General features: G+C 42.1%; 2 protein-coding genes and 1 long non-coding RNA gene across 4 annotated transcripts in view; 2 read left to right on the top strand and 1 right to left on the bottom strand.

The window, feature by feature from the left end:
- The window catches only part of acbd6 (acyl-CoA binding domain containing 6), a 29,040-nt gene extending 12,474 nt beyond the window's left edge, over positions 1–16,566 (bottom strand). The window contains exons 1-6 of the mRNA XM_085264901.1: positions 16,065–16,566; positions 15,799–15,863; positions 15,266–15,362; positions 9,685–9,758; positions 6,306–6,411; positions 3,536–3,625 (exon numbers count right to left, since the gene is read on the bottom strand). Coding sequence (XP_085121027.1) covers positions 3,536–3,625; positions 6,306–6,411; positions 9,685–9,758; positions 15,266–15,362; positions 15,799–15,863; positions 16,065–16,343 — 711 coding nt within the window. The 5' untranslated portion in view covers positions 16,344–16,566. The remainder of the gene's footprint in view (positions 1–3,535; positions 3,626–6,305; positions 6,412–9,684; positions 9,759–15,265; positions 15,363–15,798; positions 15,864–16,064) is intronic.
- A 570-nt stretch (positions 16,567–17,136) lies between these two features.
- Positions 17,137–18,258, top strand: LOC146546331 (uncharacterized). The gene is made up of 2 exons (XR_014890774.1): positions 17,137–17,421; positions 18,011–18,258. It is a non-coding gene; the product is annotated as an uncharacterized LOC146546331 (long non-coding RNA).
- Positions 18,259–20,630: 2,372 nt separating this feature from the next.
- The window catches only part of xpr1a (xenotropic and polytropic retrovirus receptor 1a), a 76,162-nt gene continuing 69,444 nt past the window's right edge, over positions 20,631–27,348 (top strand). For both annotated transcript variants that reach the window (XM_085264304.1, XM_085264305.1), the window contains exons 1-2: positions 20,631–21,061; positions 27,221–27,272. In XM_085264304.1, coding sequence (XP_085120430.1) covers positions 20,993–21,061; positions 27,221–27,272 — 121 coding nt within the window. In that variant the 5' untranslated portion in view covers positions 20,631–20,992. The remainder of the gene's footprint in view (positions 21,062–27,220; positions 27,273–27,348) is intronic.

The following is a 27,348-nucleotide window of genomic DNA, read 5'->3' as shown; positions in this document are numbered from 1 at the left end:
TGGGCGATGAGGCTTAGCCGTGGGTTTGAGATTACAGCATCTGGACAGCGAATGACCACACGTGGGGCCGTGTGGGACAAATTCCCAAACTTCAAAGTGAACAAAAAGAAGAATTACCAAAGTCTTGATTGGGAACAATGTAACTGAATATCTGAAACTTGTTTGTCTTGCTTTGATTTATTTTTTCCAGATTAAAACTGAAGGAACCAAACTGAATCAATGAGGTAATATTATTGAGAGAACAGTGTTGTGGTAAAACAGTGAACGGTTACTGATGATTTCTGTTGAACCTTTTAAAATACAAACTAGTCGGCTGACTGAAATGTTAAACCAGCCTGTGCTCAGAATGATTTCTTTTGACAAAGCTTGTGCGTTTGTGTTTAAACGTGTATTCATACGCAGCAGCTGTAGAAGTACTTTTATTCTCTTTTATTTAGCAAAGTGTGTTATGAATTTCATCAAAAGACTATTTTAACACCTACAACTGGCAAGTATCAATTTTAGAACCAAGATCACGTAGGACCATTTTTCCCTTTCTCCCCATGGAGTAAGAAAGTCAAATCAGTTGGCATATAATCAAATCTGCAAATGAAATAAAATATTTTAGTAAGGGACAAGATTGTTGACTATGGAGACTTTCTGGTATTCACGTGTTCTTTGAGCAGACTTTGGTTGACCAAAAGAGGGAACTGCAATCCCAGACCTCATGGCTACAGTTTGCTTTTTATTTATTTTACATTTAGAGACCAATGCACCGGTCTCTGAACAACTAATCCACAAAGGGTTAAGTCAGCAGACTCGCCGCTAGCTTTCCAGATTGGTAATATGTTCTTTAATTGACAAAAAATGATTGATTCCAGTTTTTATCAAAGCATAATTCAGGTATTTGTAATACTAATTATATTTAACCTCCAAGGACCTGCGTCCACATATGTGGACCTCACATTTTGGGTTGTCTAGAACAAAATACTAAATTTTGGGCCTGATACCCACTTAGGACATCATGCTGCCACTGTTCTATCGAAATTTAAAGCGAATGTCCTCATGTGTGGATCTTTTTCCTCAGAAACAAAAATCAAACGCACAGATTTACTCTGATTCTTCGTGGTTGTTTTTACATTCATCAGGTCCCACTCAGCCCAAATGCAAAGAGAAATTAAAAATGCTGCCATGAAAGACTTCGGAGGTTAAACAAATTTACAATGAATTTTCTCCTGTTTAGATCAATTTATCCCACTGTTGGGATGTAATGAAAGTCCTAAACTGCAATTTGCTAAAAATACTTATTTACCACCTTAGTATTTATATTAAAGTCTTAATTTCTCCTATTAAAATGCATTTGTCTTGCCACCAGTTGGTCTCGCTTGCTCCACTTGCTCTGGGTGTATTAGTCGAGGGATGCTGTGGAGGAGGAGCAGCGGGTTTTACTGCACCATAACCTGATCTACAGTTAGCAGGTGGCAGATCTGTGTATTCAAACACAGACAGCTACCTATTGTGGTCCCTCCCTGCCTTGATCCTGGATTAACTATCAAACGAGCCCTTAATGCAGGTTACCAGGGTTTGGGAACAATTCACTAAAACAATCAGTTGATTAATTTCAAACGATTTCCCCTCTTCTGCCAAGCAAATGATAATACTTTTGTTTTTAACTCCAAGCCCCCCTCCCCTTTTTTAATCAACAAATTAAGCATAAATCATGTTTGATCTTTATTTACTGGTTGCTCGGCAGTTGGTAGAGGTCGAGAAAGATTACTGGGCGCACTAATAGGCTACAAACAACCCAAACATGCCTCCGTTGCCCCTCGTGAACAACCTCTCACATTTCTTTTGTATTAAAAACACCCAAAACAAAGCAAAAATGAACCATTAAAACTACTTGTTACGTTTTCCATATTACCTCAGTGCAACAAAAATCATTCCCTTACTTTCTCCCCTCCTGAGTAAAGCCCACGACCAACTAACAAAAGGATGTTCCAGCATGTTCTAATGGGAGGCATATTATTCTGTAAGCTTCACAAAGTGAGATAATTTGGCATTGCAACACAGTGGCATGATTTAGCCGACTATATTTTCTCTGAGCCACCTCTTTGTCACCTCATAAATTTGCTTCCAGCAGCTCTGACACTGAGGTCCAGTTTCTTAATATTCAGCCTCCTGCACAGACGTGCTGCAGTACCTGAGAGGCGAGCAGGTGGAACATTCCCGGTGGCCTGAATACATGAATTCAGGCGAGTTTGCGATTGTGCCGAGATACAACATCCTGCCTCTGAAATATGCGTTTGTTTCTATACCCATCTTTCCACAAAGTAGATTTTAAAGACTGAATGTGATCACTTTGAGTCATTCACTAACGCCATCTTCATTCCGTTTGAGTCAGGAGGAAGAAGGAAACAAATAAAACATGAAATAAATTCAGCGTGCCCAAATTTAGCCGATCCATTAGGACGACCTGGGCAGAGATTGAGGTTTCCCCAGTTTGACTGCTGAAGCGTCTTCTCACTTAGATGTATTATTTTAAAGATGGATACATGACTGTTTTATTTATAAAAAACAAGCTTCCATCTATACATCAATCCTCTTCTGCTGTCATTATCCTGATATGCAGTAAATCATCAGTGAAGTGTTTTGCAGTTATCCTGCTGTTAAGTCTTTTATGAGCCATTTGACACAAATCTACCACCTCCCTGCGAGCATTCAAAACAAAAGAGCCACGCATGACCACAAAAGAGAAAGTCATTTGTGAAATGTCCTGATTATGTGGGTTGTGCAACGTAAAACAATTTGCCTGATTACTTCCAATTGATTCGTCCTTACAGTTAAAACCTCAGCGCGGGCTGTTGCACTGCACTGTGTCATGCCGCCGTGCAGGGGAACAGGAGTAATTTCTCCGATGTGCAGCTGAGCCAGCTTACCAAAGCTAAAGCCTCCTGGATGCTACTAAACCTCAGGGAGCCTAAACACTAGGCTAGCTACCAGCTAACTCAGTCTGCTAAAACCCTGAGGGATTTGTCTGTGGCACAAAGTGAATTAAAGGTGACCTTCTGAAAAGGATGGAGAGAAAAAGAAAGAGGGGAGTGGGGATGCAGGAGATGTCACCATTTTCTTTTAGTTTACTTGTCCATGTACAAACGAGTAGCCATGCCCTCATCCCACACAATGTCAAATTCTCTACATTATGACCACATGTTGTGTACAAGTCAACATAGAAATGCATTAGATCTGAGGTCATCCTGCAGTTTCTGCAGAGCTGTTTAATAAACCTCCCGCAGTGCGTTTGCTAACCAAGCTTTATTATTGTCAATAACTCAGGTTTCATTTCTTTAATGTTAAAACGACTCCTGTGATGATGATGATGATGGCATGAAGACTAGTCTAATATTAAATGATCACAAAGATTCAGAACTTGAGCGTGAAGTAGAATTCTCACATCACATAGTAACTGTGGTGATGTTTAGGCAGCATTTGACTTTGAAGGAGATTTTTACTATCAAGACACTTTCTTTAGAATACATAAAGGAAGAGTGTTACTCGCCTGAATGTTGATTTCTGCTTTGTGCTGTAGTAATAAAGACACCATCTCTTTGTGGCCTCTGTCACAGGCCCAGTGCAGGAGAGCCCGGCCCTGCAAAAATAAGAAATAATTGGTGTACGATAACATCAAAGACATGCAGGGATGACCAAACTTCCAAAGCCAAGATGTGTTTAAACTAGCGTGACGCTCTCAGTGTCGTGTCTGGTCAGACCAAATCAAGCAGGCTTGATACAAAGACACCTCGTCACCTCTCCTCCTTCTCTACCTCAAAGAAAAAAAAAAAATAAGCCAATCGAGCTTTACAAAAGGTTATGAATGCCCATTCAGAAATCAGAGCCTTTGGACCGGTCCATAATGAGCCGAGTATAAAGTGATGAGACATGTGGACTCTGGCCTCATACAAACACTTATATGCACAAACTTTTACGCGGCTGAAGCAAAGTCCAAAGACTTCAAGGCAAATTGCAGAATGCTGCAAAGGTTGATTGATGCGACGCTGTGCACAAAACATGAGTAGCCTCCCTTCTCTCCCTCCCTTTCTCACACTCATGCACCATCCTCTCCTTAGGTCCAAGATCCTGCTCTAATAAAACCACACAACCTCATTTTTCAGTGAGGCCAATTAGGTAAAGCTAACTCTCCAAGTCCAATTCTGTTGCTTAAATTATATTGATCACCACGGCTGCATGTTAAAATGGATACTTGTAAGCTGGGCTGGAATACCAATAAGTTGGCCTCTCTCTCCCGCTCTCAGGTGTGCTTCTGCTGACTGTTGCCCACATTTTCACTGAAGACCAAAGTGTGCAGGTTCCAGTGGGACATCACACAAACTCTGCAACTCCATAGGAGTATTTGTGCAGATCATCATGGCAGCACTGGATATTTAAGTTCTGTCATAATCACAATATGAATATTTGAGTTAAATTGTGGCCAAAAGTCAAAATTACCATCAACAAAAAAACAAAACACAATTAAATTTTAAATTTCATTACTTTTTCCCCAGAAACCTCAAAGCGATACCTTTGAACATGGCTAATATATTACTATTGAAGAAGGTAACCCGCTTTTGTGCTGGCGCTCTGCTCTGATAGGTCAAAGTGGGTTAAATTCCTAACCAGTGTGGAGACTGTAAGTGCACCTCTGCAAAAAATAAAAGACATTAGCAAAGGAACAAAAGGTTAAAAGGTTCTTTTATCCTCTTAGTCCCAATAAACACCTATTGCATATTTGAGTACACAAACCACAGTATCCAAAACATTTACCCCACCGTCCCAGCAGTTAACACAGAGCTACACAAGATATTGAGATTCAGCTGCAGAGATTGTGAAGGAGCCTTTAGTGTTTCCTAGAAGACAAATATGCTGTACGCTGGTTATTTGTTGAGAGCAGAGTAGAGCTTTTGTCCACTCAAACATGCTCTGAAGCATGCTCACACTACAAGTATCTCCAAATGTAACACTACCTCTTAATGTGGTGAAAATCTAACTATAAATTACATTCTCAGCTCCCCGTTGCCACATAAAAAGTTCTCCAATTCCCGACATGCTGACTCAGACTCAACTGTAATTTAGATAAATACTGCTGGATGAAAAAAAAAAAAACTTCCTATTTTATATAAACACGACTATAATACGTTCACAGATGCAGCTTTTAAATATGGAGCTTTTTTATTATATTCAAAGCCATTCTTAATGCAGTCCGCTCTACATCTACAGATATTCTGGATCAGAACTGAAGCACAAACACCACATGTGATCTGTTGGGGTAATCGCCATTTATTCATCCAAACCGTAAATAGTTGTCAGTTGGTTTGGTTCAACTATGATCTGAACGCGTTACATAAATAAAAACTAGGGGGGCATTTTTCTATCTAGTAATAAATTTTCACTGAATTTTATCAGAAAGGGAGAACATTCATGTCCCAACAGCTGACAGGATGAGCTCGCCTCACACATTCTAATGCATTTTTAAATTTCTCTGCCTTAGAGTCTGAGCTCTAAGGCAGAGCTTTTGTTTGTTGGTTGCTACTAGAAATGTGTAACACAGGTGGGTATTTGATCACTGCCCCAAACAGTGAGTGCTGGGAAGACCGCCTTTCTGTCTCTGAGCCACAGATGCAAATGATCGCTGCTCGCCAATAGAAAACTTCACTACTGCCCTCTCCTGTCCAGCAAGCTGAATTACAGCTAAGAGGCCAACAATGGCTGGGGACACAAAGCATTCTCACTGAGGTCCTTCAGCCATCTGGCCTTTGACTGAACTCACCAGCCGACTGCCTGTTTATCTGCATAGTGGCTGTGATGAAAGAGGCTGGGAGTGAGCCATTTGGCCTGGATGCTAACCAATCAAGGACAGATGAATGGAGTTCAGGGTCAATCCAGAAAACACCTCCTGATGCTAATAGCCGCTCATACAATTTACGCATTTCAGTCAGAGCAGCGATTCCCGCGTGTGGCCACAGATCACTGAAACCATTATGTAACGACGGCTGCGTGAGCTGCATGAGCTGTTCCCCCGGTGACCTGTATTTTTCATGATACGGGTCTGATCGCTTTTACCTTCCCCTCCCACACAAGGGGTCAGAGCCATGCAGCTGTTGCAGATTCAACAGACACGTCAGCCATACAATGAAGTTCTTCCTGACTCTGATTTTAATTTGCTACTATAGGCCTGTCCTCCTGCATTATGTATGAAAACTACAGTTCTGTCAAGTAACACTTTGTCAAGTCAATCATGCAACCAGTGGAGTGTGACTGAGCTTTGCAGATACCTCTTCATCCCGTATATTGACGTCCACGTTCTGGGAGGTGATGGCGTTGGTGATGTATTCGATGTTATTGTCTCTGCAGTAGTCAAAGATGTTCTTATCCTCTTCCCTGAGAACATGGGGGGGGGAAATGAACAGCTATCAGTTACCATAATATTTATAATTATTAATATGGTTTTACTTTAACTGAGATTTCGGCAGGTTTCTGGAAACAAATGTTGCCCTTTAGCACCACAAACCAAAATCCATTCATTTTTTGGGAAGATTGAACTGAAACTATGTCCATGGGCAAAAAGCTTTTTATTAGCAGATTGTGTAGCTCATCATGCGGTCCTTCAAAATGGAAAGTGCAGGTACACCACACAAGCAACACGTTGTCACATTAGTGGTAATGGTAGCAGCTAGCATAGTGAAGCAACCACAGACGTAACAGATAACATCTCTCATAGAAAAGCAGCAGCCACGCGTCCCAGATCCCTCGGGAGCACCGGCGTATGACACATGCACACAGAGCCATCCCACCTCTAATTATCTCTCTGTGTCTCTAATCACCTCTTGGCATTGGGGACAGGAGTGCATGCTGGGAGAGAAGAGGGTGCAGTGGTGGAGGAGGGACGTTGGGTGAGGGGGAGAGAAGGGGCAAAATCTCATTTAGAGCTTTACGCCTTCCCTTTCCTCTGCCCATGCCGGCCATTCAGATTAATTCAATTTAGTGCTCTATTGTTCGACAGGAAACCCTGCAAACCTGCCGCTTTACCGCTCCCACACAGTCAGTCATCCCCAAGGCAAATCCCCCACTTCCTGTTTCCGACGCCAGCGTGCTCTGCTGCACTGGGCCTCAAAAGTCCCAGAGCGCGCACACACACGGCATTTTGGGACATTTCACCTGCTGTACCTCCTGAGCTACAGCTGCCTCCGAGTTAGACCCAGTCAGGTATCGTCTTATACAACCAAAGCAGTCTTCTGTTAGAAATGTGAAGCAGATTTGGTTGAATTCAAGCACAAAAGCAACTTGAGTGTCAGAAACAATTTTTACGTTCAAAGTTGTCACATTTGGCACAGAGGAGATGACGAGCTCAGCGTTTTAAAGAACGAGGCAGCTGCCTGGACCGACCACACAGGAAACAGGACAACCCTAGCAAACAAAGCTCCTCTCTTTGAGCATCCTCACTATCGGACAGGTTTCGCACGTTTTACCATGAAATCGGGCAGCTAAAGACCATTTAGCATCCAATCAGACTGATTCTGACATGTGTGCTCTCCTCTGTGGCGTCCTAAAATTCCAGGCTGCAGTTAATGTATGAAAACAGCCACAGTATCACAATCTTGATACCAGAGATCCAGCACACACTAAAGATCCTGCACAGCAAACATCAGGGAGATAAAACTCACTTGCCATCAACACAATCTACGCTTCGAGTTCGTTCCCACTCCGACACAGCAAAACACAAAGGAAGTTGTATCTGCAGTTTGCTCTTTAATGCTCCTCTGCACTTCCTTTTCTTCCTCCCTTTCTCGTGCCCTTGCCTCCCATCACCTCCCTCTTCTCATCAGCCTTTGGTGAATTATGAATAACTCATTACACTTTTATCACAGACAGGTTATGTATGAGCACATTCATTTGCATAGCCCTGATTACCACTGCTATGTTTATTCATGAGACACCAAGCTGGGCTCCACCTACTTCCTTGTCTGATGGCCACGCTGACCCCAAATGTCCCTGATGTGTGGCCGCCATCCGTCTCCCCCGGCAACTAATCAATAGGGCGACTCATCAGTCTTTCGTCGATGGTCGACGGGGCTTGCTTGACATATATAAAGCACAAGCGAACCCTGCATGTGCGCATGCAGATCGCTAAAGGGTTAGATTGGGGTTATTAAAAATGTAAATAAAAAAGCTCACGAAGGAAGGAAAGCACACAATTTTTCGTTTTGATCCTTTCCATTAACACTGAAAACACACACACACACACACACACGAACACACACACACACACACACTATAAACAAACTAATGATTAATGTGGGTCCTATAAACGACATGACATCAACAGCGCCGCAAAGCATGCTGGGAAGGTCACAGGCTACTCTGTCATCACTGGGGTACCAATGGTTTTGTGTTTGTGTGTAAGAGTGTTACGTGCTCACATGTGTGTGTCCAGTCTGGTGTACTGGCAGATATGTCCTTCATCCATCAGGCTAAACTGGTCACAGTGGTGGAGAACACTCATCTACCTGGCCTGAGCTTCACTGATCAACACCATGGCCACACCATTCATCAAACAAACACACACATACACCTACACAATCTGTCACCACATTCCCTGCAGGGCCCTGGTCGATCCCCTCGACGAGGCCGAGTTCCACGGAAGTATGAGAAACTCGAATAACTCAGCTTCGGCTTCCAGCAGAGCGTTCGGACAACAAAGCCTCCATTGTTTATCCCAATCCTTTTTCAGGGTGAGGGAGAGAATTACAAGTGTAGCATTCAAAGGCTCCTCAATCACACAGTGATCAGCTCAGTAGTCCAGGGATATCGCTAATCAATCCTGCTTTTGTCGATGCACGCTCCACACACGTCTACAAACACACACGCGCTCCAAAGTCGAGATGAGCAGCGAGCAATGCAATTAACTGTCTGGTTAACAGGTGCTTAGCTGTTTAGTATGGAGAGGATCCGCGTGTTTCTGTGTGAGCACAAGGAAATTGAAATGCAGCAGAGCAGTGAGTGTGACAGTTCTGGCAGGTTGTGCAAGGACCTGGATGAAAACCTGCAGCAACGTATAGTGAAGACTGTATGTTTAGGCGTGCACAAGTGTGCAGATTTTTGCCTTCCTGGTTCCCACGGGAGGCATCGTTGCTATTGGATATCACCAAGAGGAGCGCTGTTCTGGGAACCCTGCTTCACCCTCCTCGCTCTGCTGTACCCAGGTCGTCTTCATCACCCCCACCCCGACGCAAAAAAATGAAAAAAATAAATCCATAATTAAAAAGGGGAGCCCGCCTCTTCCCAAGACCGTGCATACTAATTACATGCAGCCATTTATGATGAAAACCTGCAGGAATCACACATCTCATTTTCATCTCCAATAGAGCTCTTTTTCATTGAAATGAGGATGAGCTTTTTAAGCTTGAGCAGGTCTGCCAGGCAAGAGTAAATGGAGAATGTGTTTCATTAACATAAATCAGAACTGGATGACGTCTCTGGGCCTGAACTGCAGTTATGGTCTGTTGAATATAATCAAATACTGCATCAACAATGCCAGACTTAGACCGACCTGAGCATTAAATAAGCGGCGATTCACAATTGGAGGAAAAAGATGAGTCTGTTCAAGCTTGTGTTAGGATGTCAGTAGATTTCATTTCTGAGATATGCAGATACCTGATCATCTCTTCTTGGTATAGGGAACTGACTGCTGCACCGAAGCCTGTTCTCCTTTCCGCTCCTCGTCTTTCCTGTAACAACAGTGAGAAATGCAACATCAACAGTGAAGGCCACACGTGCTGGCTGAAGCCACACAACAATAAATGCAGTAAACCCAGAGCATGCATATTTGGTGCACATACACAAACACATATTTAACCACCTACATCACACTCATTTATTTGGTATTGCTGAAGGACATTTAGTTATCATTGGTGTGTTTACATATTTACAACAAATCTTAATTGACTACTTTTTTGCTTGTTTTACCAGTGATGGTGGTCTGTTCAGCGGCAGAGATCTGCTGGTACCAAACAGCTGCTGTGAAAAGTAGCCAATTAAATACAGGTGTTTTGGAACATGTTGATTGGGACATACCAAGTGTTGCCACATGGAGGGGGGGGGGGGGGGGGGGGGGGGTGGTGGTTTCTGTTATTTAAACTATTAAACTAACTCTTTGTTGTGCTTTTTGATATTAGATAGTGTGTCAGAGTTTGTTCTCCCCACGTGTCTAAATTGTGCTGATGAGCCAGCTGCTGTCTCTCAGCTCAGTGTTTGGTTTGTTTGTGATTATTAAAGCCCAACGCTTAACCAGCTCAGTTCCTCAGGTATGGTAGCAGCGGTGGGATCAGTCACCTCAGGACACAGGCCTTTTTCAACAAACCAGTTTTTTCTTTCTAACTTTGACTCCCTTCCTGTACTTCTTCTGAGACTTGCACTGTGGAGATATGAGACTAGAATAGGTGAGGATCACACAGCTAGTGAAAAGCATGTGGAGACCTGAGCTTCTAATATGGCTGATGATGAGGGAGAAGATATCAAAGAGATAAAACTGAAGGAACTGGCTGGGAGCTTGCAAACCTTCATGGGACAGCATGTAGCAGCAACACTGAAATGCAGACTTGCACGTCGACCGACCCAAACCCACTGGAAGCTCCTGATGACGGAGATCACCGTCACAGGTCCAGCTACATCCCACCAGAAGTTAACTTCAGAGTCAGGTCAGTAACTCTTCTGAGCCAATATTACAAACATAAACTGAAGATGGTATTGAGCATTTCCTTGTTACCTTTGGGAGAATTGCAGCTGCCTGGACATGATCACATTCAGACTGGTTCTTCTGCCTCATTCGTCTACCTATAATGTTAAGGCCCCAATGTGCCTCAGTTCATATGAATGTTTATCAACTTTCATTTTCAGTTTCCTTCATATTTATCCTGATTAGAACCTCGGGGAGCTTTCTGGGAGGGTAAAGGAGTTGTGTGGGGAAATGGATTCAGCCTAAAAGTGAAAGAGTGCAGTGAAGTAATTAAGGAACAATAGTTAGGAATGTTCTAATCCTAAAACAGCCGCTGAAGCTGCCATGCTTGCTGACGTCTTTGTGGAAACCCAAAGGAAGGGACAGCCACTGAGTAAGACTTTTGATGAGTATGTCTGCAGGCCAGTATCATCACACCATCGCATTGGATGCGTCGGAGACTTGGGGCAACTTGGGGTTCAGCATCTTTCCCAAGGATACTTTGGCATGCACACTGGAGCATCCAGGAATCTCACCATCAACCTTCCAATTGATAGATGAGCTCCTCTGCGTCCTGAGCTACAGCCACCCTGATAGGAATACCAATAAGTTACTATTGTTGCCATAAGGTCACACTAAGTCCAACAAAACTGACCCAAATGTGTTTTTAAAACAACAGAAATGTTGTTTGGGGGGCAATAAACCTCCAAAAAAAAAACCTGTTGTGCAGTCAGAGCTTTTGCCAAGCACCCAGCCTTCTCTAGCTTAGTTTACCAGCCTTGGGTTTCTTCTCCAGTGACAGCGGGATGGGCCCATCGATTCTCTATAAAGCAGGCTCCTACCTCTAATCTTTGAGAAACTAAAGCTGGCAAACAGTTCAGATGGTGTAAATCTGAAACGACTCTTTGGGGGCTTCAGACATGACCTCACTGCTAATAAATGGCCAACAAAATGTGCAATAGTTTTAAATGCATCATGTCTTAATTTTGTGACTATTGTTAATCTTCTGTTTTCATGTGATCCCACATTACATTCAGCTCAGCCAAGACTTTATTACCCAGACTATTCTTTGTGGGCCAACCTTGACTCACAAAAGAGCCCACACAAATCTGATTTCAGAAAATAGGCAGAGTGGGGAGAACATGACAAGCGAAGCAAAACTGTGCGTGCACTTTTGGGACAACCTAATTCACTTCAGAAACTCGGAATATTCGCTGATGCACTGGCCCTGCTCCTCTGCAGTATAATGCAATATAAAGGCAGTGTCTGCTCAACAATTGAGACAGGAACAGAGGTCAAACTGTGGCTATTATTCTCTCCCCTGCTTCTCTGTCTATGCACTTCTACTTACACCATTTAACTGTGCTTCCAAAAGAATAGCTGCTGCCATGCTATGGCGCTTTGTTAACACTAATAGAATCAGGTTCTTTACAGGCAGGGTAGCGGTGCTTTTGCTGGGCCCACCCCTGGTATTGTGTGGCTTAGGGCAGAGTCAGCGAGTATTGCCCCACAGCTTGGTGGAAGAGAAACGTGTCAGGATGGGATACGTGGTTGACAGTGATGCTATTTGGGAGACACAAATGAATGGATGGGGGGGGGGGGCAGCAAAGTGAGTGGAAGACTGGGAGAGGAAATGGGGGGAAAAGAGCAAGAAGCACAGACTGCCTTTAAAAATGAATGTTTCAGTGTTCCTTTGCTTTGCAGCCAAGTTGTAGCTGTGCATATGTGACTGTGTGCCCATCCCTCTGAGTAAAGAGTGCACGCTCTCATGTTCACATGTGCTCTGTGTATCACGAACACGGCAAACCAGAGTCATGATGCGGTGTAAATGAGAACAGAATCAACGATCTGCAAGTCTCAAACATATATTTTAGTCACAATCCAATATAGAAAACATTGACATTTTTAAACTGAGACATTTGTCTATTTTGTGTAAAATAAGAGCTCATTTTGAATCAGATGGCAGTAACATGTCTCAGAGTTTGAGGAGTGCAACATAAGACTGGAAAAGTGAGCAGTATTTAAAAGAAACAGCTGGAGGAACATTTTATTGCATGCCTGTGACCTTCAGGTGCACGAGTCTGTCATTAAAGTCACTGCATGGGCTCATGAACAGTTACAGAACTAAAATGTTCACCATGTCATCCACAAACGCAGGTCGGAGCTCTATCATACGAAGAACATGTGAACATGATCCAGCCGTCTTCTCCGGGCCAAAGGTCATTTAAAATTGTCTGAAACAAAGTGTAAAACTGTTTTGTGGTGAGATTGATCAAAACTTTATGGAAAACATGAACACGCTGTCCTCTGGACTAAAGAGGAGCAGGACCAAAATCCTGCATCTGTGATTGTAACGGGGGCATTTGTGCCTCTGGAACATGATCGTTTCAGAATTTCAGTACTGATGAGTGCTTTGAACATCTGGAAAGGCTGAAAGAAGCTCATCTAGAAGCTCCCATCCAGATGAGCTTCTTTCAGGGACGGCTGTGCGTATTTCTGGAAGATGATGCTGATCTAAGAAGAGTCCAGGTGCTGAAGAGGCCTGCCTATAGTCAAGATGTTTCCCAAACTGAAAACATTTGGAGCTTCATGAGATGAAGAATATGACAAAGACCCAGGACCGCTGAGCAGCTAGAATCTTATATCAGACACGAGTGAGACAAAGTGCACCAGCTGAGCAGACGCCTTTCAACCACAACCTGGGACCCTTTGCTGAGAGTCTTCCCCTGCTCGCTCTCCCCCTTTTTCTAGTCCACTCTTCACTGCTGAACTGTTTAAAAAAAAAAAAAAAAAGAAGCCAAAAAGCAAACGAACAAACAAACAGAACGAAAGAATGGGACAACGTCCTCTCCCTAAAGTCCAGCAGCCGGTCTCCTCAGTTTGCAGATGTTTACACACTGTTGTTAAAAGAAGATATGTAATATATCTGTAGATATCAATATCTAACAGTGACTTTAATAGATTATCAGAGAGTGTAAACACTTCCCTTTGTGACTAAACTGTGACACTGGTGCTCACTCACTGCTGCTACAAACTTTATCATTCCAACTTTTAGATGATCTATAAAACAAAGTATAAAAATAAGTGTTTTATCAGTATGACGATTATACTCCATTACTGCAAACCATCCAAGGTTGGTGTTGAAACCTAATGTTGTCCCAAAGAGCAACCTGTTTATGGCACAGCTAAGAAAAGAGTGTGTAGAGATGTAAACAGTCACTATACAAATTAGCACATCCCAACAGCCTTAATATGAACATTTAAATAATTACTATTCCAAAATATCAGCCACTGAGGAAACCTGCGCAAAATTTTCATTTTTCTTTCTAAATGTGCAGAAAATGAGCAGCAACACGGTTTCAACAAAATGACAATGTGACAGTGACACCTCCTGGTGAACACTGGGTACTTCACAGATGGTTCTGTTCTATATCTGTCATCCTTTTTGGCCTAATTTCAGACATCTTACCTTTAAAGGTCTGTTTTAGTTCATGTACATTTCCAGAATTTGTTATCAGGTGTATAAGGTCAGAAATTGACAAGAACCAGGAAGAAACAGAATGACACTGTCGTTCCTTATGTGGTAACTCGGAATTTTCTCTATGCATAAACATCACAGTGCACTTCTGATCCAGCAACACCCTCAGACAAACCTGGTTCACCCCCGAACACAAGCTAAACAGCGTAGTGTACCATGTGAGGAGTGCTCGGACCATAAGAGAAACAACACTCCACAGACGCATGGCACAACAAGAAAGCCGCCTCATAAGGACAAGACGCAGCTGTCCACCTTCTCTTGAAGGGGAAAGGACGCTCTTCAATGATGCCAATGTTCAGATTTTTCACAGATTATTTGAGAAAGGAGCCCATCTATGTCCACTGTGACTGACCCCTGGTGACAATGACCCACGCCTTTTTTTTCCACACCTGGGCTCACGGGATCACTACCTCCAAGAGGGCAGCCTCTTCTAGAGGTCAGACACCTGAAACTCTCAAATCTCTTGTTTTAGAACAGAAGAAGCCTCTTGGATGGGAGGGGAAACATCTTCAAGAAGCAAAGAGTTCAGTTGCCTTCTTTTCAAACACTTCAGACTACCGTGACCTGGATGACTGAGAAATTACAGACATTAGTCTATAACCAGAAAATGTGTAAAGTGACGAGAACCAGAAACTCTTTCTACATATATTCAAAAACAAGACCATAAAAGTCATAAGGAGCATGATGAATGGCAACACTGACATTCAACATTCTCTACTAAAGGACCATCTTCCATAAAATCAAATTATTACTACAAAGAAAACTGTTGCAGTAAAGGCTGAGCTGAAAGCAAACGAACTGTTATAAATGTATAATTAATGTTTTATAATCTATGTTATCATAAGATCCATTGTAATAAAAATGTTCATTTGATCTCTTTATAAACTTACTGGTGTGACCCTCCACAACAGTCACAACATTAACCCACCTCTGCATCGGTTTAGAAGCAAAATGTGGATTAAAAATAAATTCTCAGGAATTACCTTCGTGCTGCCTTCAGGGTCTAAGATGTTGACACAGGAAATATACTCTTGCATTGCTTGTTCCTGATCCATGTCTCCAAGCTGCTTCCAGGCTTGCCTGTTATGATATCACAATTACCAAAGTAATCACTGTTAAAGCTTTTCACACGCCGTGAACTAAAACATGAAAATAGAAATATTAGATTCACTGACTTTGGGGGAATCATTTTAATACTTTGCAAGCAGATGGGCTGTTTGTGAATAGTGGTTTATTTTAAGTAGCAGAAACATTTTTCTTCATCAAGCATCTGAACGTGGATCCCTGAGCCTGGTTCTGCCAGAGGTTCCTGTTTAACAGGGACTTTTTCCTTTCCAGTGTTGCCAAGTGCTCGTTCGTAGGGGGTCGTCTGATTGTTGGACTTTTCTTTTTATTATTGAAGGTTCTTTGCCTTACAATGAGGCGACTGGTGCCATTTAAGTAAAAGTGAATTGAATTGACTTACTTGACCTATAAGGCTTTAAAATATGTGCAAAGTGAAATCTGGGCTACTTACCATTTTCTTTGTCCTTCAAAGTCAAAGAAACCAGGTTTTGGTGTATTGCACTTCCCCACTTTGACCTATAGATACAAAATCACATTACATATCTGATTTAATGTCGCCTGCAGTTGTGAGCCTGACTCGATTAAATACCAGAGGAGTCACGTAAATGCTGAGATTCATGGCGTGTGGGGGGTGTCCCGTCTAAAGCAGCGTGGTGCAACTACTTGAAGGCTCGAGTGTGGCCGACACACGCACAGTGACATTAATCGTACAATCACCTGTTTGTAGCGAGCGTACAGGTACAGCAGCTGGTCCCTGCTGGCCGTCTGTATCAAGTCTTTTACGCGGTCGGCGGCAGACTCGAACTCGCGCTCCAGCTCTTCTCCCTCCAGCCGGTCCCCCACCTCCATGGCGCTGCAGTCAAATTTACTCAAACCCAAGTCCGAATCCGAGTCCGAGCCTGCTCCACCGAGGGGCTCTCCTGTGTCGGGCCGGGCTGGATCCGTACCTGAGCCCGTCGCGGTGTCCGGAGAGGACGACGGCGAACCAGAAGCCATTGTTATTATTGTTTATAGCGTCTCAAACGACGGGAGCCGCGGATCTCCGTGAGAAACGCGGAGAAGCGTACGGAGAGCAGCTGCCTGTTATTTATATTATGTCTGCAAAGTGTTTCAGCAAAGACTTGGATTTTAATCCGTTATCGTAGCAAATCCGCAACAGTCGGATCTCTTTCTGCCGTTGGTCCGTGGCTGGTACTGTCAATTTAAAAGCGCCGGTAAAAAATCGCTGTTAGTAAGAAAGGTTCCGACTCTGGTGCGAGTAAAGACGCGAACACGCGCTTTTCTGTATATTTGTTATGAATGATTAAACAAAAACTAAATATTGTCTAAATGAAAATAAAATGTTTGAGTTTTTTCTGGTTGCTGTGTACATGTCACGTTATCGTAGGTCAGCGGACACCGAATAATATATATTAGCTGGCTAACTTAAGCGCTAAAGTAGCTTGCAGTGGGTTTGTTGATACTTTGGGTGGAAAAATGTTTCTTGAAATCTCCTCAAATAAAAATAAAAAACTACGTAAAGTACAGCCATTTCTTTATATTCTGCTGGAAAATTGGAAATGGGCACAACAACTGATTAAACAAATCTGCAAAGATAAATCAAAATAAAGCCTATAAGGCAAAAACAAAGTCTGTTCCATTCTAATGACTTTGAAAGTCAATATTTGTTTTGAACACAGTTATTCCTCATAGCCCGAAATCTCTGTAGTAAGCTTTCTCGTCCTGTCTGTACACAGCAAATTCAAAAGTGTTAAATGTTTTGGTGTTAATAGTCTTCTTGCAAAAGTAGAGTTAATTTTACTCTAAGCAGAGTCACATTCTTTTAATGTAACTCTGAGGTGTAAAATGATAGTAGTTAAAATCGAGTGTTAAAAATGAGTGTTTCTCTGTCAAATCTGGAGGTGTTACAATGGAAACATTAACTCTTGACCTCTTAACTCTGAACTCCTACAGGGGCTATGACACCAACAGAGTACATTCACAGACTCCGCCCCCAGCACGGCTCCAATCGAAGCTGAAGTGAAGCCGTTTCAGAACATTTTGCTCTACATATTTGAGTTGTTTGCCATGCTTGGTAAGTCATTTTTTCAAAGATTGTTTCAATTATTATTATGAGCTTTTACTTCTGTGGCTCTTTGGAGTTGAGACAAAGCTGTGTGAAAGGCATTAGCCATGTTGCTCGCTGATAGCATAATATTCTGTTTTAGCTAGCTGAAAGGTATTGTTTGCAGGCAAATACCACAGCCTTGAAAAAAGCTTGCATGTGAATTTTCAGTCAAACTTTTGGTCAAATACACCTAAAACAATGTCTAGAATGTGAAATGTTGGTATAATGGTGCTACTTGAAGCCTGAAAACGATCGCCCATAAAAAAAATAAACGAGCAAACAGCAGTAGCTGACGTCCTGACTGGATTCTACGTTAGCATAGATCCCTCCAGAGTTTTGTGCACACGGTTTAGGTAAAAATGAAAAAGGTTGAGGTTTTACATTTAGTTCAGTATTACCTGTTGCCTGTGTCCTTGTCTTTTGGGAAAATACTTTACACAAGTAGTGGCTCAAAGAGGATTCCTTTTTTTTTTTTTTTTTACTGTGCTGCAATTGTTTACTGGATTATTTGTGCCATTAATTAGTGTCAACTAATTTTTATTCAATCTCCACACAGGATATGCTTGTGAAGATGGAATATGGGGGAGAGCAGAAGTGCGTTGAAGTTCCACAAAGGGATGAATGAAGGACATGCATATTGTATTGAAGCAATAAGTGATGAGATGCTGTTATTTGCATTTACCAGCTCAGACCTTTTGATAAACAAAATTCTAATGAAAGTGAGAACATGTACACTGTTACGTCTTTCAGAAAATGTTTTGAAATTGTGGTGCACAGTTCAGAATAAATGTTTTTCAAAAACCATTGCGTCTTTTTAGTAAATGTTTATTTCCAAAAGAAATTTCTAGAAGTTCAGAACAGTAAAATTCCCGCTTTTTAGAGTGAATTAGAAGATAACTCTTACGTAGTTAAACTAAAATACTCTTTGAGAGTTAATATATAAACTCTTAACACCAAGTGTTAAATTATCAACTCCAGACAGATTTGGTGTTTAACACTAAATCAGAGTTAACGTACCAACTCTCCAAAAAGAGTTAAATTAACACTCTCTGGTGTGGACCCATATAGACACTTTAATAGTGTTGAAATCAAATCCGACAGTGTTAATTTGGACATGATGGATTTGCTGTGTAAGGAGTCTTCAGCAATAGTTCTCAGGGCTTCTTGAAGGACATTCAAAGCTCTTCTTTGGATGTTGGCTGCCTGTTGTTCTCTTCTCTGTCACGCTGCTTCAATAATGTTGAAGGCCAGTCCATGTTTTTCTGTCCAGATATGCTTTTGCTGCATTAGCAGTGAGGTTGGGGTCATTGTCATGCTAACAAATGAAGCCAGTTGCTCAGATGCTTTCCAGGTGGTATGGCAAGGTGGATCAAAATGGGATGGTACTTTTTGTTTTCGCAGTTTCATTTGACAAGATGTCTAGTCGAGTTTATTTCCTAGTTCTTAAGTAATAATAAGACACACCTCAGCCTTTCCTCGTTGTCTTTTTGGCAGCCGCTATTACACAGAGATCATTTCTAATGGTCCTTCAGCTGCAGGGCCAAATGTTTCTATCAGGTACCGTGTCAGGTCTTTCCTGGACTTTTTCCCCTTCTTGCCACTTATTGTCCAATATTTGTCCAGTTTCCTCCGTTTTTTCTTCCTCCTTAAAAAACAAAACAAAACAAAAAGCATGCTGCTCACCATGCTGAGATATGCAACGTTTTTAGGAATCACCTTGTTGGTACCTAGTCCAGTCTGAGTCCAGATATCCGTCAAACTGTGTGAGCTTAGACATTTTTCACAAGTTCCCCTAAAACAAATATAACAAATTGCGTTTTTGTGGCAGACTGTTAGTAACAAAGTGGCTAAAAATGAGGGTCTGGAAACTTGGAAGAAAAATACAAGGATTGGACAGCCCGTCCATTCACTGTATACTCCATCACAGACATTTCCTGGTAGAACATTTTAGTGTGATATGTGTGCATGCGATGGGTTCTGTTTTATAAGGGACTCTCATTATCCTAAAATGAGGATAACTACAGACAAGAAGGTAATAGCTTAATTTTAAGACTCAATAAGTTTATTGACATTTGCTCTGGTGTTACTCAGCCTGAAACGAAATACGGTTTCTCACCAGCCTCTACAGTGCAATAAGCAATACAGTTTAAAAAGACCAAGTTTAAAAAAAGAGCAGTAATGAATTGCAACAATAGTTATGGATAAATAAATAGCATCAAATCTAAGTTCTAAAACAAACTCCATTCACATTCGTTCGGGCAGAAAAACCCTTTAAGGGCCTCAATTTAAAACTTTTTAACGACGTTTTTCTGTCCACCACATTTTTTATAAATGTTTTAATTCTACTTGGACTCTACTGCAGCACATATTAATCAACCTGAATGTTTGCGACACCTGCCACAACATTCAGCTTTGTGAAAACAATGTATTAACATATCGTGTCCAGCAGATGGTGCTATTAACACAAAGATGTTTTATTTTTGCGTTTGGCACTTTTTATCCCAAGTACATGATGTCGCTCATCACGTTCACCAGGACGAAAATGGATTCAATAATCGAGTAGCCTAAGCTTAAGTCAAGAACGTTTCTATTAAATTAAACGTTTTTTTCCTCTTTGAGAAAAAGCTCAACTTCCGAATTATTTCTGGTTCGTATCTTTCTGTTTCTGTTCTACTTCATATGCGGTAAACACGGGGAACTTCCCAGTATATTAACAGTATTAATGAGGATATTTTTACAAAGCTAGTGGTAGCCTGTTTTCGTGTTCTTGTGAACCTGTTTTTAGACCGAAAGCTACAAGCAGCTTACATTAAGCATCAAAGTGCGTATAATTTGTTGTCTACGTGACTTTCTGCCATATTATCTGCAGAGAGATAAACCTCACAGACACGTTTTAGTTAAAGAAAAACTGTATAAGTTTTAAATGAGTTATTACTGTTGGTTGGTCAGTTTAAATATATATTTATATATCTTTAAAAAAGTAAAAAACTTTATTCCTTCTTCTTTTTGTAGAAACACACAGCAGACAGTTGCCTCTCTAACTACTGTACAAAACCCCAAAGGAAATAAAGTGAAGCGAATACTGTGAGGGGTCCCACGGTGCACCACTAACAGTTTTCACGAGGTCCCAACAGTGTCCGAGTTACACTGCGCGCTCTGCTGACGCAACCACGTCACAGCGGTTCATAGCGATGGCGGACCGCAGTGTCCCCAGACTTGCCCAGGGAGGGACCGAGCAAAGTCACTGAGCCACTTTCACCGGCTCCAGTAACCTGTCGCCCGACCACCTGTTAAAGGGAGGCCACTGTTGTTGTTCTCGTTGTCTCTCCCATGAAATAGTATGTGGGACGGGATCTGCAGGGAGTGCGCAGACCGGGACGAGCCAGAAGTGGAGTGAGCAGGAGCGCAGTGTGCCGCGCTGACGCGCCGCATGTTGAGCCAGCAAGTTGACTGATAAAATAAAAGTCGCGTCGACGGGGAAGGGGACAGCCGCGCTCGGATTTAACAGCGCTTTGAGGAGGACACTTGTTCCGGCAAAATGAAATTCGCGGAGCATCTTTCGTCCCATATCACTCCAGAGTGGAGGAAACAGTATCTTCAGTATGAGGTAAAGCAGAATTTATGTTTTTTAAAAATGAATTTAAGGTGGGAACGGACGCTGACCAAAACGAACCTGCTTTCATAGAGCTTCAGGAAACTGGAAGAAAAGAGTCGCGATTAACTAAGAGAAAATGTAAAGTGTTTTAAGTTTGATTTATTTTTTCCAGTTTCAGTAAAGCCTGCTCCTGAGGGCAATAAACGACGGGAAAGATAAGGGATGCCTATTGTTTATGGAGGGGAAATTGACTGCGGTTGTTAAGAGCCATGGGGAGCATTCAGCGTTTGTTATTGCTGTTTGTTGATTTTAACACATATGAAAATAAACATAAAAACTCTGTTTGATTAAAAAAACAAAACATCTTTTTCATACTGTGGAAAAAATTAAAGTTATTATTATTTTCTTTATTTTAACAATTATGGAGAGCTTCACACAAAACAAAAAACTGAAGATTGTCTTTGTGTTTATTTTTCACATTTCTTTGCAAAACAACCCAATTTTCAACATTTCTTTTTGTTCGGTCACATCATTTTTTATCATCATGTTAACTGATGGTGCATTGTTAAAAAATAATAATAAAAGACGCTCTTTGTCCAAAGACACCCCCCCCCCCCCCCAAAAAAAAAATAAAAAAAAAAATCACCTCCTTAAATTATTAACATTTATTTTCATCACTCTAACTAAAGACAAAGGTTATATCTCTTCCACCAATTGAGTGCAATGTGTTCCAAAAATTTCACATTTCTAACGAGTCAAAAATATAAGAAAGCATATTTTTTTGCAAGACTTTGAGACTAAAATGATGTTTATTATCATTTTTCTCAGTCAACCAGGAATAGCTGTCTGTGAATCAGCCTGCAGGGCTTCGTCTAACCTGTCTGGTTTTGATATCTGTTGATTTAGAGCAACATCTTTGTGTGCACACATGCTTTTTTGTTGTTGAGTGTTGTACACTACTTGAAGAGTATTTTAATTTCACACCCCACTTCTTGCTGGCTCTACAGTGAGAGCTTTAGTGCAGACATGCATTGACAGGACAGACTGCTCACTTCCATTTGACTCTATGAATTATAGACAAAGACCCCGTTCTCTTCACCCTCAGCAGCCCAGACTCAACAGAAGCTCAGTGCGCCGGTTTTATTTTGGTATCCTGCCCTGAATGATGATGTTAAGCTGGTCTGTTGGTACAGCAGACATTTGGATCTCTTGCTCTTGACAACATGATATGCTGTCATTGTTGTGCAATGAAAACATCTTTGGACACTATAATTAAAAGGAAAGAAAAAATGAATAGGCATAGCTGGGAAACCTGGGAAAATTTATTTAAAAATTAAAAAATGGTGATTAACATGCATGCGAGTATGTACAGACTGAAGCACACTGAAGCCCAGGGACAGATGCATGGCCATACCAGCCATTTTACACCTCCAGTATTCAGTGCAGCACTCGCTGACCTGAGATGGATGATATATTTTCTCTGTGATTAGTGTTGGTTTTATGGTTGCTCTTTTCTGGGACATAATCTTGAATTTGACATTTAAGTTGATAATATTAATGCACTTAAGGAAGAGCTATTATTAAAGCCAGCTGAGTTCTATAATATGTCCTTTTTTCTTTATTGTATTCAGTGATCGGCTCTTATCGTCTCTGCATGTGATCCAGAAATTAGACATGAGAACTGAAAGGCGAATGACGAATCCTTTAAAACACAGCTGTGATTGATCACTGATGACTGACTCGTGTAGCCGGGAGTTAGTATTTACATTTTTTAACCATTTAAAATAAACAGTCTTTACAAACATGTTCTCGTCACATATGTAAGCTCCTATTTTTAAATGATGTAGGAGAGTTGCTCTCCTGTGTCTGCACTTCATACTCTTGCTCCGATCTGAATCATATATAGTTTGTTGACCGAGAATGTGTTCGTGTATTTATGTCATCGTGGGAGTCTTCAGTCTTTGTGCGACCTCTGTGACCACACACTGAGTGGGCGGGGTGGGAGAGGACTCACACCTATAGATGACGGACACTTCATTAGAAGAATTGGATTTTCCTCTGAAACGAGTCGGCAGATAGGGCCAAACATGAAGCTAAACTGAACTCGGTCGACTTCAGAGAAGTGAGTCACTTAGATGAAGCAGAAATGAATTTTTTTATTCTGGGAGATGCAAAAGCTTTGATATGCTGCTGTGATGCAACCCAAGCTGCATCACTTCGTGGGCTGTTGTTTTGGTGAAGCCGTTGCACACAGATGCGACTGTTGCATTGTAGTAATGACACGCTGACATCATTCCTGCAGCATCGTTTTCATGTAGAAGCCGCGACACTTCTGCTCATTCTGTCAGTCTCATCCAAACTGACTGTGGTTTGAAGTTATGTTCTTGGCTTTGTGTGCTGGTTGAACTCATTAACCTGCTGCACAGTTTTCACTTTTAAAGAGCGCCCTTTAGTGTGGAAAACTGTGGCGCCCATTTAGATTGGTCAGCCGGTTTCTATGCAGATGAAAAGGATGCAGCAAAGTGGCTGTTCCAGCATATAGAGGCTCTAGTTAGTAACGCACCTCATTCAAATGTGGAAGCATTGACAAGCCAATTGAGTGATTGGGCAATTAGGTGTTTGCTTTATCCTGTAGGACTGCAGTTATAAACCTGTATGCTAAACAGCTGTTTGATATGGAGGTGTGTATGTCCTGCCAACCCCAGATTTATGCCAAACTGCAGCCTGATAAGATTTTTCCCTTTAAATGTGATGCAACATGATGAAATCTTACAACAACAGGTACAATTTAGTGAGTTTTTCAAACGTGAATATATTAGCGCAGGTAAGATGTAGACTGTAAGTAACAATTGTGTTTGGCAGCTGTATTGAGCAGCACAGTTATGAGAACAGATGAAGGACAGTGATTCAGGTGTGTGCGTGTATGTGTGTGGGCGAGAGAACAAGGACACTTTTGCATTTAGCTCAGCAGCCTAATCACTCATGTAAGCTTAGATGAGGAGGAGGAGGAGAGTGCACGCAGAGACTCACATTTACAATTCAAACGAGCAAAGTGTTGCAGAATAACAGGGATGTGTGTGATTTCAGTGACTGTTCAAAGGTCAAGTCTTGCCTTTCTGTAATTAATCTGAGTGATTTAAAGGTCTAAACAAGCGCAGCGAGCTTTGTGTCGTTGTAGCCATTACAGAAACGTAACTGTACCCTGTTCAGTGAAAGTATGATTTATCAGCACTGCACAACAATTTGAACATTATGTATACAACAGGCATGGCATGGCAACTGCTGAGAGGCCCCATCTCAATACCTCCCTCCTTCCTTGCATCCTCACCTCATCGTTCCTCCCCCACTGGGAGGACATCTGGTCCCCGACCAGACCTGCCCTCTGCTCCCCTCCTCCCCTCCCTTTATCCTCTCCTCCCATGTTCGCTTTACATGCAGGCATCCACTCAGACGCTGAGCTGCAGATTGAAGTGATCCATAGATCCCTTCAGACTAATAATGTACGCTTCGCACTTCCTCAAGCACGATCTCAAGCATCACAGAGCAATGATTTGGCCAAATATTTTGGCTAGTGTCCTCTCAACATGATTCAGCATTTAAAGGATTGAAGTCCACACACAGTATTCACTAACATGGATACTCTGCTATAGAGGTCTAGTTTCAATAGTGACATAAATCTGGTGTGGGCCATGCATCCATCCATGCATCCATGCATGCATGCATCCATCCATGCATCCACGCATGCATGCATCCATCCATGCATCCACGCATGCATCCATCCACCCATGCATCCATCCATCCATCCATCCATCCATGCATCCATCCATCCATCCATGCATCCATGCATCCACGCATGCATCCATCCATGCATCCATCCATCCATCCTCTTCCATCCATGCATGAATCCATTGATCCTCTTCCACTTATCCAGTGCAGGGTCATGGGGGGTGGGCGGCTGGAGCCCATCTCAGATGTGAGTATGCCACATCGTCATGTTAATGTTTAGTAATTCTAACTGATGGCCCTGAAAGCTTTGGCTTAGTTATTGTCTACAGGTTTCACCAATGATTACTGCAAATTTATCTCCGTCCCAAGACACCCTGCCCCCCTTTCCCGTCACAGCCATCGCCATGGCAATGCCTCCACCTTAATGAACCCCCCCTCCATCTGAATCTGTACTTCTACTTCCCACCTATCACTTGACCATATCAGCTGCTAACTGTTAGTTATTAACTGGACATCAGCGAGCTGTGTGTGAGTCCACAGTTGGTCCCTTTGTGATTTTAATCAGACAAAATGGGGCGAATGCTGCATAAAGAAATGTTTACCTCCAGGATTAGGCTCCAGAGCTGCAGTCTCACTGCATATAATTCACAGAGGAACTTAGTATCAAGTATCAACAGTCCAGGCTTCAGCTAATGCACTGGATTTCTGAGTGGTTTACACACACACACACACACACACACACACACACACACACACACACACACACACACACACACACACACACACACACTCAGGAGTCCTCACAGTCCTCTCTGTCTCTCCCATGTTGACCCCAGACAGAGATGATAATGACAGCACATATATTGGCACCTATGTTTTACCTGAAACATGAAATTTGGTGCAAAGCTCAGATTTTACTTCACAATTAATTTAAAGAAAAGTCCAAAATTATAATTTCCTTTTTTCCTCTTATTCTGGAGCAGTTTGGTTACAAAGATGTCCTTATTGTGAAAAAAGTTATGAGGAAATGTCCAAACGAGCCAGCATGCAGTCGTCTGTTTCCATTATCTTCACGATCAGTCTCACTGAAAAGAAGCGACCCCGTTTAACCACAGCTGCTATCTCTGCTTTGTATCTGCCAGTTTGTCTCTCAGCTTTTGTCAATCTGCTATTCCTTTAATTATTTATTTCATAAATTGTCACATTATAATATAGTCATAGGGCAATTATGTTTTATGCTACCACTGTCTCTCTATGAATTGCCTCTTTGTTGTGTATGGGGTTTGCTTGATTATCCCAGTATCTGTATAGTCGGGGCTAATTTGCTCCAAATTGGGTCTTGGGCCCAGCTTCTGCCCTCCGGTGGGCTCAATACCTGCAGAAGGGGCCATAGCTTTTAGTGCTATGTGGATCAGGTGCCAGTCAGGAGCAGAGGTCCTGGCATCCAATTCCCAGTTGACAAGTTTGGCCACAGGGACGTGGAATGTCACCTCTCTGGTTGGGAATGAGCCCAAGTTAGTGGGTGAGGCTCAGATATACTGACTAGATCTAGTTAGGCTCACCTAAGAGCACTGCTTTCGTTCTGTAATGAGTCTCTTTGATGGGCTAAAGGGAGATCAATATACGTGCTAGTGAGAATAAGCATCAGTAAGTCTTGTTGAGTGCAGCGAGGGCTTCAGAAAGGGTAAATGTGAAAGGCTACGAATGATTTGAATGGTTTTGTGCAGGTTTTGCATGTTCAGCAGAGAGCATGGTGGTCACAGGACGCACAGACCTCTGTGATAGTGCGTGGGTTTCTTCTGAACCCTTGGATAAAAGGTGCTACCTGTGCTCTGTCCACCGAGTCATTCTTTTGTATTCATCCGTCTTTCAAGAAAACTTTTCCTGGAGCCGGGCTGGACTATGTGAGAGGCAGTGGGCAGGGTGGGGCATACTCATATCCCTTTGGTTCGGGGTTTGTATGTGTTTTTATGTTTTCATGTATAATCACATGATTTCACAGTGCTCAGTGTACCAAACACAATAATGTAGTAACAAGCGGGCGTTTTAAAATGAAGCTTATGCTGTGCAGACTTTGTCTATAATGTTAACAGCTGCCTGGTCTTTACTGTAATTTAGTTAATAGCTCTTGAAGTCCTTTTTAAGGTCCTTCTCTGTATGCAGATGTTTCTAACAATTTTCTGGCACCTTATGGTTTATTCTAATCACCCCATTTATCTACTGTAAACACACCTTTACAACTGATGGGATTTTAGATAATGAGCTAATTCAAGCAATTAGCTGTTTATCATCCCATCTAAATCAAACCACAGTCACTTTGCACATGTGCAGCCCTCTCTGTGAAATCACAGGCTCTGTGAAATTGTGAATGTCTTTTGCTCAAAGCCGCTTTTTGTTTTTGTTGTTTGCAGACACTCATATTTGTTTTCTCTTCTTCCTCATCAGGCATTCAAGGATATGCTATATGCTGCCCAGGACCAAGCTCCATCTATAGAAGGTAAGGAAGCTGCTTATGTGGATAAAGAAATCCAGACACACAGACAGAGGAAAACACACTCCCAGACACACACTTA

The sequence above is a fragment of the Mchenga conophoros genome, linkage group LG23 (assembly GCF_057382185.1).
Source record: "Mchenga conophoros isolate Kocher_MC1m ecotype Shallow Benthic linkage group LG23, M_conophoros_male_GT1.1, whole genome shotgun sequence".
NCBI classification, from domain to species: domain Eukaryota; kingdom Metazoa; phylum Chordata; class Actinopteri; order Cichliformes; family Cichlidae; genus Mchenga; species Mchenga conophoros.
This window is presented reverse-complemented; position numbering and strand designations above follow the sequence as displayed.